The sequence below is a fragment of the Manis javanica genome, chromosome 10 (genome assembly GCF_040802235.1).
Source record: "Manis javanica isolate MJ-LG chromosome 10, MJ_LKY, whole genome shotgun sequence".
Lineage (NCBI taxonomy): Eukaryota > Metazoa > Chordata > Mammalia > Pholidota > Manidae > Manis > Manis javanica.
The window spans coordinates 57,514,186-57,527,595 of NC_133165.1; the positions used below are offsets into that span (position 1 = coordinate 57,514,186).

The 13,410-nt window shown below is 45.7% G+C and overlaps 1 protein-coding gene across 1 annotated transcript in view; it reads right to left on the reverse strand.

The window, feature by feature from the left end:
• Positions 1–297: 297 nt before the first annotated feature.
• LOC140844094 (meiosis regulator and mRNA stability factor 1-like) overlaps positions 298–13,410 on the reverse strand; it is a 70,557-nt gene continuing 57,444 nt past the window's right edge. The window contains exons 4-9 of the mRNA XM_073215551.1: positions 9,433–9,663; positions 7,543–7,755; positions 6,270–6,330; positions 6,058–6,183; positions 4,470–4,640; positions 298–2,866 (exon numbers count right to left, since the gene is read on the reverse strand). Coding sequence (XP_073071652.1) covers positions 2,625–2,866; positions 4,470–4,640; positions 6,058–6,183; positions 6,270–6,330; positions 7,543–7,755; positions 9,433–9,516 — 897 coding nt within the window. The 5' untranslated portion in view covers positions 9,517–9,663 and the 3' untranslated portion in view covers positions 298–2,624. The remainder of the gene's footprint in view (positions 2,867–4,469; positions 4,641–6,057; positions 6,184–6,269; positions 6,331–7,542; positions 7,756–9,432; positions 9,664–13,410) is intronic.

Below are 13,410 nucleotides of genomic sequence, written 5' to 3' on the forward strand. Positions count from 1 at the left end.
GGCTTTTGGGTTCCTTGTATTTTCCCTACATGTGATTGATTATATGCTGGAACTCGGTGGCAAACCTCTGAGGTCCTGGACCGCGAAGGGCCAACAGTGGCTGTCACCTACCAGGGCTGAATGTCAAATTAAAAGGGCTTCCAAAATGTCAAGACCAGCCCTCCATCCCCCAGTTAGATTTTCAGAAGGGGTGAGAGGTGGGGGGAACCCGAAATGAAAAGACGACAGAACCGGACTGGTTTCTAATCCCTCCCCTCACACAAACAAAACACTCACTCGGAAAACTCCAATTAGATGCTTGCTTGTAAAGTTTATTGACAACTGTTTGGTCCCAACATACAAAACAGCACTTAAACCACAAAAAAAGTGTTCAAACAAAGTAGACAGTTAAGAAAAAACGTCTCTTCCCCCAAGCCCAATCAAACAAACAGTACAATGGGAAAGGGGGTCTTGGTGATAACTTTGTATCTTTTTTAAACAGATAAATATGATCCAGCACATCTTTCCACCCAGCAGTAAAGAAATTTCATTATGTTAATTCTCATACATCATTCTGTCACATTTAATTAAGCCTCTGGATAAAAAAATAGATAACCATTGGACTGGCCATTGTGGGATACATACAAACACAACGCACCTTCTGCTGTACTCTCCTCTCTTCAAACAGCAACTGTTAAGAGTCACACACATGTCCCAGGCTGACGGGCAGCTCAGAGAATTCCACTACACTCACATGACAGCACACTTCAGTCTCTTTGTTACCCAAAGAAGCTGCTCTGATACTGCTCCTACTGACTTGTAATGGTACCTGTTGCGTTTTTAAAGTCCACAATTCTTTACATTGGAGCAAAACTAAAGTCCAAGTGTGCAAATTCAGCCTTATGAAATCTCAGGATAAGGCAACTGATGGTCTCAACACAAAACTTCATTACACTGTTTAAAAGCTTCTTTTAAAAACATTGCACATTTGCATTTTCCTTCCTGTCATACTGTGTCTGTAGAGGAAATGCTTTCAGAAGGATTTGCAGAATGCCATACTGCTCAGAAGGCTTTCCCAATGTTGTTCCATCTTGACTGGGGCCATATGTTGAGAACTGGGTATCACTGGCTTCATTTAAAAGATTTGGGGAACAAAAATCTAATTTGTAAAAATCTCTCATCAGCCCTTATTTTGTGGCATTTTAGCAAAAGGCTGCCTATGAAATCAGAGTCCATTTTCTGGCTTTCTAGAAATTACAAAATATAAACATTTCCCCAAAAGAAACCATCCAACTAGTGGAAGACCTTATGCCAACAGGTTCTTTCTGCTCTATGAATGAATCCGCCCTTTTTGCCCAACAAATACAACCCATTGTAAATGTCAGGCTTCTCTAGAAGGAACAAGAGGCCACCCATCACCAGATGCCTCAGCCACCTCGAGGCGAAGGTCATTCCACAGGGCAGGTGCTCCCTCCAAGGCTGGCTTTTCCCAAATGCCAACATCAGACACCACAAAAAACCTAAGCGGGCTTCCAACAGCAAGAAGTGACAGAGTAAAAGCAGACACTATTAAAAGACACCGAGCTAACACCGACATATACTCATATGTAAAGCTTCCCAAAACCAGGTTTAAAATTACAAATACAAGGTTAAGTTGATCAACCTTGGCCTTTATCCATAATAGATAGAATTTCTGTCTCTTCCGAGTGGAAAGAGTTTCAATACCACTCCTGTTCAAGCACCTCACCCCTTAGCTCTGATTTGTAATTTATGCATCTGATGCATATTTTAGAAAATCAGGCTCTCTTCCCAACACTGCCTCTCGACACACAACAACATGTGTCGGAATTCAAATGCTGACTTTAAATTCATGACACCAAGACCATCTCCTTTTCCTTAACCTAAGCCATGTTCAAAATGGAACTGAACATAAAAGGGAAGCTTAAAACATCCTCAACTTTCTAGAAAGCTCCTAAATGGAACCCCAAAGTGGAAACATCTAAAAAAATCTTTGTGATGAAGCTGCATTTGTCAACTACAGACATAGTTAAATAAAAAACAAGGCACGCTTACAAGTCACATGGAAGCCAGGAACCTTCATATCCAACCTGAAGATACCTTCTCACCTCCTCATCCATCCTTCCCCAGAGTGATCACACGGGGCACCGAACAGCCTGTGCTTCAAAGACACATCATGCATTTGATTAATACTGTCTGAAAACATCAGTAAGCAAAGGCTTAGAGACTATAATATGCTACATGTAAGATTTTACCATTGATGTGGTTTAATAGAAGTAAAACCACTTCCTCCTAGCTGAGTTCTTACTTTCTTCTTATGGAACACAATTATATTTCATATTAAGAAAACTCTGGTAAAATGCATTAAGGATTCTTGAACCTATGCCAGAAATTCTTCTGTTTTTGTTTTTTTCTCTTCCAATAATTGGGGGGGAGAAAGAAAGAAAAGCTTCAGCTCAAAGCTGTGTTCAATGTAAAACAAACAAAACATTATGGATACATGTAAAGATGAAGTAAGTGGCTTCTGGGGGGTTTTCGTTAAACAGAAAAGGCTGTTTTTCGAACCCGCTTTTGTGTGCAGAATCAGACAGTGTTTTGCCATCCTAATTCTATGTTCAAAACGAGAGTCAAAGCTTGGTTATAGGTGCAAAGGAAAAGTTGGCTGCCAATTTTACTCTACTTTTGGGTTGCTTTTTGGCTGGGCTTTCACTGGGGTCCTTGCTGAGCAGTGACTCTGGTGTCTCCAAGGGGCAGGGAGGTGCCGGGACAGCTGCTGAGGAGCATGACGAGCCGGAGCCCAAGGCCGGGTCTTCCTTCTTCACTGGCACTGGAAGTTCAATTTTTCCTTCTTGGTTTAAAATAATCATTTCTGTAAACGTAGAAGAACAGACAGATTCTGTTGTAGGACCTACAAGATATTCTGGTTTTGTTTCTCTCTCACATTATCTCAAAAAATATTTTTAAGTTAACCCACTAAATGTCACACCTATTCCACAATTTACATGTTAGCTGTGTGGCCAATATTGTGTGTCATTTAGTCAAATGTTTATAAAACTGCATCTCAGCTCTTTGAATTACAGAGTTTCAGAGATCTTCATTTTTGCCTACAAATCAATGGGCAATTATTTAAAACCTTTTTTTTCCCACTTTGGATTGTCTGGCCCTTCATTCTGTCTGTCAGGAAGTCAAGGATCCACAAGCCACACATGACCTACAGACTTGCAGGCTAGCAGGGGCCTCAGTAGCATGGAGGCCCTGGCCACTCCACTGACAGAGGATAGCACTCACTAGACCTAGGCAGGTGGAGAGAAGGGGCGAATCCCACAGAGTCAGAATTACCCTCAAACACCCAGGAAGTGAGACAGAGCCATTTTCCTACAGTGTGCGGAGACTGCTCTTTCTCTGTGAGCCGCAGGGAACTAGCCTGCTGCACATACAGGGCCATGTTGCTTGAGAGCGATGTGCTGTTCCACACTGCACTCGCGCTGCCCATGCAGAGGCACTGAAGGCAGGAGTGACGGGATGCAGAGCCCCTGCCTTCCTCAGACCAGATCATCCAGTATCAGAAGCAGCCTGTTTCCCCACGTCCTACTCTGCAGGTAAAAAGCCTCAGTTCTTTCACTGGGCAACGTCTCCGGAGGCTGCCTAAGATGACTAAGATCTGTGAAACTGAGGCCAGTAGTCAGCAGGCTGTCCCTGGTGACCTCCTGGAAAGCAGAGCGGGGAAGAAGCAACTACGGTGATGAAGAGGGAGAAGGAAGGCCCCTGGCAGAGCAGGGGTGGGGGGCTGTCCTCGCAGGAGGCCAGGTGACATGGCAGAAAGACAGGAGGCCTGGGTTCAAATCCTCACTCTGCCACCTCCTAGCCAGCAGCCTGGGGTCACAGTCGCCTCTAGCTGGCACGTACCGTGCCTCAGTCACCTACCTGCAGAGCTGTGGTGAGAATTAAATGTGACTGTCTGCCAGCCAGGAGCTGGGTGTTGGCCACAACTGAGAGATGGCATGAAGTCAGTGCTCAATGCGGTCGGCCTCCTCTCCCCTCAGATCTCATCTCAAAGTCCGGAGCTCCAGACACAGATGCCCGCCATCCCCTACTCACAGCCTGGGAAAGCCCCAGCGCCCTCTGGCGTCATCCACCTCTGGGCTAGACCAGGAGAGATGCGGCGCCTTTACAAAGGTGGAGAATGCAAGCCTGGGAAGCCCCCCGCTCCCCTGTGGGCTCCTCCACAGCCCAGCGCCTCACCCTTCAAGACCCACCATCATTCACAGTGCTCCCGAGCCACCTCAGACCATGAGGCCATTTTCAGGAACCCTGTCAGGGAAAGGGTTCTGAATAATCAGCCCAGGTATTTTTGTGCCTGACAAGGTATAGTTTTCTCCCCACCTCCATCAACCATTTAATATGTTGGCATTATGGCTTTATTTTTTAAAGCCTCAGAACAAACCCCACAAAGACACCGCACTGCACCCTACCTGGAGGCTCTTGTGGGTGTTCCTCAAACTGAATGAGATCGGCAGACTGGAGGATGACGGGATCTGGTCTCAGCTGAGGGGACAGCAGGCAGGAAGGGACAGGTGCACACAGGAGGTCCACAGGGGAGTCGTTGGTCAGGCGGAGAAGCTCTTGCTCTGGTTGACGGGGCCCTGGACAGAGAAGGCAGGCCGTGACTCTGCTCAGGACAGCAGTCTACCACAAGTCTGTGCTTGAGGCTTTCTTTGTAAGCCTTAAAGATGAAAAAGGTCAGGAAGAGCTCAACGCAAGGTTAAAAGAAAAAAGGTAAGGAAAAGACAGGTCTGGGACACTCTTTGGTAAGTGAGATGTGACAAGCCAGGGTCTCCTGAACTGTGTTCTGAGGAACAGTTCCCCGAGGGTCCCCAGCCGAGGGAAAAAAGGGTTCCACACTCAGCTCCCAAACAGGGGATGTAAAACCCTTAGGAGGGTACAAAGCAGTTAAAGGAGCAACAGCTGAGAACTGGATAACACAGGTCCCAGTCTGGTCCCTTCCTGGCTGAGTGACCTCGAGGAAGCTGTTTACCTCCTGGAGTTTCAGTTCCTCGTCTGCAGAATGGAAATAACTGCTGATGCCGCGCTGACAGCTGAGGGAGATGGGTCACATTAAGGTGCTTTATAAAATGTAAAACACTGCCTAATTTGAGTTACCCTATGTGCAGAATACAATACCACTTCCAATTAATGCCTTGCAGTCATATGAAGACAAAATTCTCATCTACAGCCATGGACTCAAGTATTTCAACAGTCAAAACTGCTATAGAATTCAAGGGAGTTGACTTCCATCTAGAGAAGGCTCCACATAAAACCTAAGAGGCTCAATGCTGTTTTGAGTGATGTAAATGTATCACTAGCAAGTCTTTCCCAGGGATGCCCTGTGACAAGGACTCTCTCCTTGACCCAGTTCCACTGAGGCTCCTCGGAGACCACTTCACTGGGCCTTGACGTGGTCTTCCACATCTGTCCTGTCCTTGCTGAGGCCAGTCTCAGGGAAGGCGGTTTAGTGGGAATCTCCCACCCCAGCTATCCGATCAGGTTCCTCATCGTCCACCTCTGGAGTCTAAGTCCTTGGCCTGTCTTTCACCAGAATTAGCTCAGCAAGAATCCCCCTACCCATGACATCTTGGTTATTTCCCAGCTACTGGCCCTCACTCTGCTCCCTAACTATAAATCCCCACTTGCCCTTGTTGTATTCAGAGTTGGGCTCCATTTCTCTTTCTCCCGGTGCAGTAGAGTTGACTCTATTGCAGTAGTGTTAAAATGCCATTTTAACAAGTGTCAGAATAGTTTCTCGTTAACATCTGAATGGGGTTGACATATTACCATTACCGGTGTGTCAACATCCTTTAAAAGACTTAACCATTCAACCATAGACTGTATCAAATGCAGGCCAGTTTCTTCTTATTAACCAACACCAGACTGCTTTGAAAAATAAATGAATACTCAACTTTAATGAAAATGACCCACTGTCATCCTTGCCCCCACCCACTCCCATCCCAGTTCAAGCCATTTTCTCCCTGAATTTCACAAGCTTTGTTTTTCTTCTCTCACCATCGCTATCCGCTCCAAGTTCAAGATCCGGGGCTATGCGAGATTCAGGCACCGCCAGGATATGCTCAGAAGCTGAGGGCCGGCGTTCATGATTGGCAGGAGAAAGACCTAGTAAGCTCAGGCGACCTGGATGGCAAAGAGCACCTGTTAGAGGGACAGGTCAGTGAGAGAAGCGGAGCTGCTGAAGGGGGAGGGGAATGCCGCTTACTTACTTTTCATGTCATTTTTTAACACTACAATTCTCTTATGGCCATGTCCTTTTATCCAGACCACCTGTACACAAGACATACTACTGGTTAGGCAGGGGACAAGCAGGGGAAATAGGCCCTAAAATTCAGGAAGAATGTAACCTATCATGTCAACCTTGAGTATATTAGAATTCAGAAACTGAATTAATGTCAAGATAAATTTTTCTGTACTTTCTGTAGCTTTTAAAGCAATAGAAACTGGCAGAAATGTACCCCTTATAAAAAGCTATATAGTCTAAAAACAGAGACTCAGCTTTAAAAACATTCCTTACAGTTCTTAGAAAGACCGTCTGCCAAACACCACTTCTGGTCTATAAATGAAAACAGTTCTCACATGAGAGCCGACTGTTTTTCCCAGAAACTAAACACATCCTAAGAGAATTAATGGCAATCTCCCAGACCCTTCAAACTAAGCTCATTATCCTAATCCTACAACAAAGTCCCCCCACCTAGTAACGCTGCTCTCCATGTCCTCAGCCAAGTACAGGGGAGAGGCGGCCCCTGGCTCCCCGCACTCCCCCACCTGCACCTGTCACCAGCTCCCATGGTCCTTAGCTACTTCCTCCGCCACTCAGGCTCAAGCCCTTCACACCAGTCACCAGGACCTTGACCATGGCCGGGCCCTTGCAGGCAGCTGCTCCCACTCCTCTCAGCTCTGCTGGACAGCAGCAGTGCAGTGCGCTTCACAGGCAAACCTGAGACCCTCCCCCGTCCTCTGGGTCCTCCTAACCCTGAGGAGCAGAGCCCTCGTGAGCTCTTCCTTCACTGTTAGGCTCCAGCACGGTCATGAATGCCACTGCACTCCATGCTACTTCTCGCTGCTCTGCATCTGCTTCCGCAGTCCCTCTGCCCAGGCTGCCTCTCCCCTCCTTCTCACATTAACTTGTACACACCCCTGATCACTGGGCTCTGGAATACCACCTGCTGGAGAGCGGACCCTGCCCTCGCCCTCCTGGAGCCCAGTGGCTGCCCTGCTCACCAACTCACCACTGGCTCAGGTGCGGACTCTCTGGGACTCTCTCTGAGGGCAGGGTCTGCAACTTACTCACCTGGCATATAAGAATTTAACAAGGGTTTGCAGAATGAAGGAGAAATGTTAAAATAATTCATTTTATGACAACAGTATGTTTTGAGAAGATCTGTTGAAAATGCTGCCATTTCGTTATTCTGTAGCATTCTGTCGTTCTATTCAGGAGCGTGAGCCTGTGGCTCTCCAGGAAGCTCCAAGAACACCCACCTGTGGGATTGCTCCCAAGAGCTCCTCCACACTGCTGTAGCCGTAAGCCTTGGGCTGCAGTGTTTCTCCAACGTACTTGGTGTAGGCCACGGAAAACTCATGAAGGAAGAGCTGCTGGTAGTGGTAAGTGTGAAGTAAAGACCGCACATTCTTGGCAAACAGATACAAACTTGTGAGCTTCATACATTCTTTTGTCTTATCATTAGTAAAAACCTGGTCCAAGACAAAAAGGAGCACTAGGAACTTTGAGAGTGACCCCTGTCTGCCCCAGCCCCCCAAATGAGGGACCCCAGCTGAGAGTGAAATGGGTCCAAGTCAACTTGAAATGGGCAATAAACCAGGGAGGAGGAGGGATCCATTGAAGGATCTCCTGCAAGAGAAAGCTGCCACCTTGAGCAAACTTGAGCTCTATTTGCAAATCTAGGGTGGCAGGGGTCTGAAGAAGGTGTGTCAGAAGAGGAGAAGCCTGGCAAAGCCCTAGGTGGAGAGGGCTGCTCAACAGCAGGCACAGAGGCCACTGACCCTAATCTCCAAAAGGGGTTTCCAAGGACACTGTGATGCAGGATGATGGCATTAGTGTTCTTTAAAACAAACAAAACCACCACGACAGCAGCAGCAAGGACAAAAAAACCTCAAAGCTCTTTTGTCCTCAAGTAAATTAAACAATTTCTTTACCATAAACTCTTTCAGTCTTAAACGGGTACTGACTATCCAAGAGAAGGAATGTTTCTCCACCTTAGCTGGCTGTGGAAAGCCTTTTGTCTTGAAACATCCATTTACAATATCTACAACCAATGTTCATGTAATAGATAATTAACAAGAGTTTAGAAAATGTTGGATTTGATATTGTGAATGAAAACCAGAGCTGGACAGTAGTTAAAGCAGAATAAAAATGTTTTTATTCAGGAAGTATTGCAACAGGGGGGAAAAAAGAACCTCAGGATAGAACTGGGCTCCGTTTGCAATGTAATGCAGAAAAGTGGGGATTTATAGGGATGTGGTGGGGAGAGGCTGGTGGATGGAAATTTACTAAGACATCCATTATTGACATCCAAAGTCCAGGTCTAGTCTATAAGGCAGCTCAGAGGAGCCAGACTAAGGTCTGGGCAAGGAGAGAGTTTTTGTCAATTACCTCTTAAGTGTCTAATTACCAATCACACGGTTATATGATGATCACAGTGTATCACTCTTTTTGTACAACGCTGGATTTCATTGGTTAACATCTTATTTAGAATCAGTTTCTTTTGGGGGACTATATTAGGCTTTTGGTATTAAAGGTATTTTGGCTTCATAAACAAAGTGCTGAGCTTTGCATTTTTTTAAGTGACCTTAAAATGGTTTTAAGAAGTTGGACTTATTTGTTCTTTAAGGGTTAGTTAAAACTCAACTGTTAACCCATCTGGTGCCTTTTCAGTGGTAAATTTTCATTGATCTTTATAAGTTCTTTTGTGTCAACTAGTCCAATTTTTAACTTCTTGAGTCAATTATGGTAATTTTTTCTACAACCTTATCTATTTCCAGAGTATTCTCTCATGATTCTTCTAATCTTTAAGTGCAATTCTTGAAAGGCTATCTGGTGACCAGCAAGTCAATCTTTCTGACCCATATCTGACAGGTATGTCACATGAAGCCACTACATAATCCATCTAATTCAGAAAGAGGAAAATCCAGCCTGATGTAAGACAAAAGCACCCTAGTTCAAGAATTTGTAGGCCAGGGCTTGTTGGTCCTTTGGTCAGAGTGCCCGTACTTCCCTCTGCTTCAGTCTAACTATAAAATAACCAATGTACCCTTTCAGCTCTGCACCCTCTGATCTAAAGCATTTGGTAATCCAGAAATACCCAATTCAGCACTGTTGTGATGGTTCTAAAGAACTATTAGCACTTGTACCTCAACTAAGTAAGGCAGACTCTTCAGAAGTTCAGTTACGGTCATGAATCCATATTCACAGGGGTTGAGCAGAGTGCTGTGCATGGTTTCATAATGTCTCTTGAGCTCATCAACAGAAAGACAGGCAGTTCCTTCCTAAGACATCAACAAGACCAGCAACTGCACAGTGAGGGAGCGCAGAGACTTGCGGTTGATCAGCTGGATCTGTTTGCCAGACTCTATATCAGCAACCTGGGAAAACAAGAATTCAAACCTTTCTGAATTCAACAGAGACAATGTGGGTTATGCCCAACTGGCTAGTTCATTTTGGCTAATGAGACCAATACAGGAAGAATCTCTCTTCTAAACTAAAGTAATTGAGTGGGTTTGTTTTTAGCTTCTCTGGGACACCTGACCAACACTTCATGTGACACTGGAGCAGAAACTGAACTCTGTCCGTAACCAGATATTTCCATCAGTATCACCCCCCCATCCCCACCCCCTCCACTCAAGGCATTCTTCCCACTCCCTGCTATGGGTAGGAGGTGAGACTGGCCAGCTGATATCCACTGGCCCAAGCGTATGAATTAGGGGCTTCTGTGCTCCGGAGGTTGGGGGGTGGTTAGCCTCCAGGTGACATCCCACAGATCCGACTCTCCCACCTGTGTCCCAGGAGACAGACAGGGGAAGTGACGGCAGGCAAACTGCAGTCTTGTCCACCGTACTAGCCAAAAAGCTGGTATTTTCATTTCTGACTATGTGTCTACTCTGATTCTTTCAGGTTCTCTGGGAGATAAAGGGTTTGAGTGCTTAAGTGCACTGGGAGAAGATGCTTTTGAGAAAGACACAGGTTATCATCTGGGGACAAGGCGGCAGGTAAAGAAACCACCATTCCGGTGACTAGAGCCACAGGCCTTGGGCATGGGGACAAGTCTGTGGATTGAGCCTTTACTCCCATTAAAAGAGGCAAAGTTCAGCGTGCCTACTGCTCAGCTATTGGTAGGCAGACCAATGTTTACATTACAGCTGTTTTTTCCCTCTATCTGGCTTTCCAGACAGCCCACAGGACTCAGTGCCCACAGTAAGGGCTGCGTAACCACAGCTTGTACCCTTTGGGGCTTTGGATCCTCAGAGGCAGGGGTACTCATGCAGCCACCCCAACATCAGTCTCTCCCTGGTTTTGATGCTCACCTAGAGCCAAGGCAGGAGTCTGATGGGTAGACCTGCTGCCCTTAGGATGGTGATGAACTTGTGGAGATTCAGACTAGATTTCCTCTGCAGAAATGGGGATTAATCGGTCAAGAGATGCAAGTCTAGGGGAGTATGAGTCACTTCATAGATGCCCAGACCATCACCTTACTCCAGCCTTTAAGGATAACAAGTAAAACTTGCTCCTTTGATACATCTCTTGATTCTCAACTCTTACTATGCAACAGAATCATCTAGGGAGCTTATAAAAATTGCCAGTGGGGGGAGAAGCCAAGATGGCAGCATGAGTTAGGCAGTGGAAATCTCCTCCCAAAACCATATATGTTTTTGAAAATACAACTATTCCTAGAAGAGACACCAGTGGATACAGTACAACAGCCAGGCTACATCTACATCTGCGAGAATTCAGTGCCTCACAAAGGGGGTAAGATACAAGCCGCGGTCCGGCGGGACCCGAGTGTGCCCCCCACCCCAGCTCCCCGACAAGAGGAAAGGAGTCAGAGTGGGGAGAGAATGGGAGCCCAGGACTGCAAAATACCCAACCCTAGTCATCTGCACCAGGAGCACAGACACACATTGCATGGTGTGCTGGATATTAGGGAAACAGAACAGTAAAATCTGTGAGCGGGTCCCCACAGCCGGCATCCCTGCGACAAAAAAGTGAGAGCTTTTTGAAAGTCTTAAAGGGACAGGGGCCTCACAGCTGGACAGAAGCATCCTGGCACACTCAGCCCAGCAGCTGGGAATCCCAGGGAACTGCAGGCACCCTAACCCCCTGGGTGACAGCACAGCTCTGAAGCCCCTCATAGTGATAAACAGCCTGCCATCCATTCCTCCACTGGCATGGCCATGCCATAGTAGGGGAGTGGCCATGGGAGAGTCCATGCCCACAGCAACCACCCCGAGCCTCCTCTGCAGCTGCCCAGGCCAGACTCAGAGGCCCTGCCAGCATGCAGCAGCCCAGCACAGACAGAGGAAGCCAGGACAGGGTGTGGAAGGTCGCCATTCTCACAGGAGAGCACCCCCAGCATGCCTGCCTCTCCCTGTGGGGCTCTGGGCAGTTCCGATGGCTGTCCATCCCGCAGCAACTCAAGAAATAAAACCGGAAGCTGCTCACTGTGACCAGATGTTGTTCTCCCAGCTGACACATGTGCTGCCTACAACTACCTCTATTGCCATGAAAAGGCAGAAGAATTTGATCCAGTCCAGGATTACCCGGACAACCCCTGAGAGGAGCCTGAAAGCTTTTCCTTCAAGATTGGGAACAAGACAGGGATGTCCACTCTCCCCACTTTTATTCAACATAGTACTGGAGGTCCAAGCCATAGCAATCAGACAAAACAAAGATTTGAAGGTAAGATTGCCAGATTGTTAAGGAAGAAGTCAAACTGTCACTATTTGCAGATGACATGATTTTGTACATAAAAAACCCTAAAGACTCCACTCCAAAACTACTAAAACTAATATCAGAATTCACCAAAGTTGCAAGATACAAAATTAATACACAGAAATCTGTTGCTTTCCTATACACTAATGATGAGCTAGGGAAAAGAGAAATCAGGAAAACAATTCCATTCACAATTGCATCAAAAAGAATAAAATACCTAGGAATAAACCTAACCAAGGAAGTGAAAGACCTATACCCCGAAAACTATAAGACTTTTAAGAGAAATTAAAGACGACACTAACAAATGGAAACTCATCCCATGCTCTTGGCTAGAAAGAATTAATATTGTCAAATGGCCATCCTGCCCAAAGCAATATACAGATTTGATGCAATCCCTATCAAATTACCAACAGCATTCTTCAACAAACTGGAACAAATAGTTCTAAACTTCATATGGAACCACCAAAGACCCCGAATAGCCAAAGCAATCCTGAGAAGGAAAAATAAAGTGGGGGGAATCTTGCTCCCCAACTTCAAGCTCTACTACAAAGCCACAGTAATCAAGACAATTTGGTACTGCCACAAGAACAGAGCCACAGACCAATGGAACAGAATAGAGACTCCAGATATTAACCCAAACACATATGGTCAATTAATATATGATAAAGGAGCCATGTACATACAATAGGGAAATGACAGCCTCTTCAACAACTGGTGTTGGCAAAACTGGACAGCTACATGTAAGAGAATGAAACTGGACCATTGTCTAACCCCATACACAAAAGTAAATTCGAAATGGATCAAAGACATGAATGTAAGTCATGAAACCATAACACTCTTAGAAAAAAACATAGGCAAAAACCTTTTGGACATAAACATGAGCAACTTCTTCATGAACATATCTCCCCAGGCAAGGGAAACAAAAGCAAAAATGAACAAGTGGGACTATATCAAGCTGTAAAGCTTCTGTACAGCAGAGCATACCATCAATAGAACAAGGAGGCATCCTACAGTATGGGAGAATATATTCATAAATGACAGATCCAATAAAGGGCTGACATCCAAAATACATAAAGAGCTCATGCACCTCAATAAATAGAAAGCAAATAATCCAATTAACAATTGGGCAGAGGAGCTGAACAGACAGTTCTCCAAAGAAGAAATTCAGATGGCCAACAGGCACATGAAAAGATGCTACACATCGCTAGTCATCAGAGAAATGCAAATTAAAACCATAATGAGGTATCATCTCACACCAGTAAGGATCGCCACCATCCAAAAGACAAACAACAAATGTTGGCGAGCTTGTGGAGAAAGGGGAACCCTCCTACACTGCTGGTGAGAATGTAAATTAGTTCAATCATTGTGGAAAGCAGTATGGAGTTTCCACAAAAAGCTCAAAA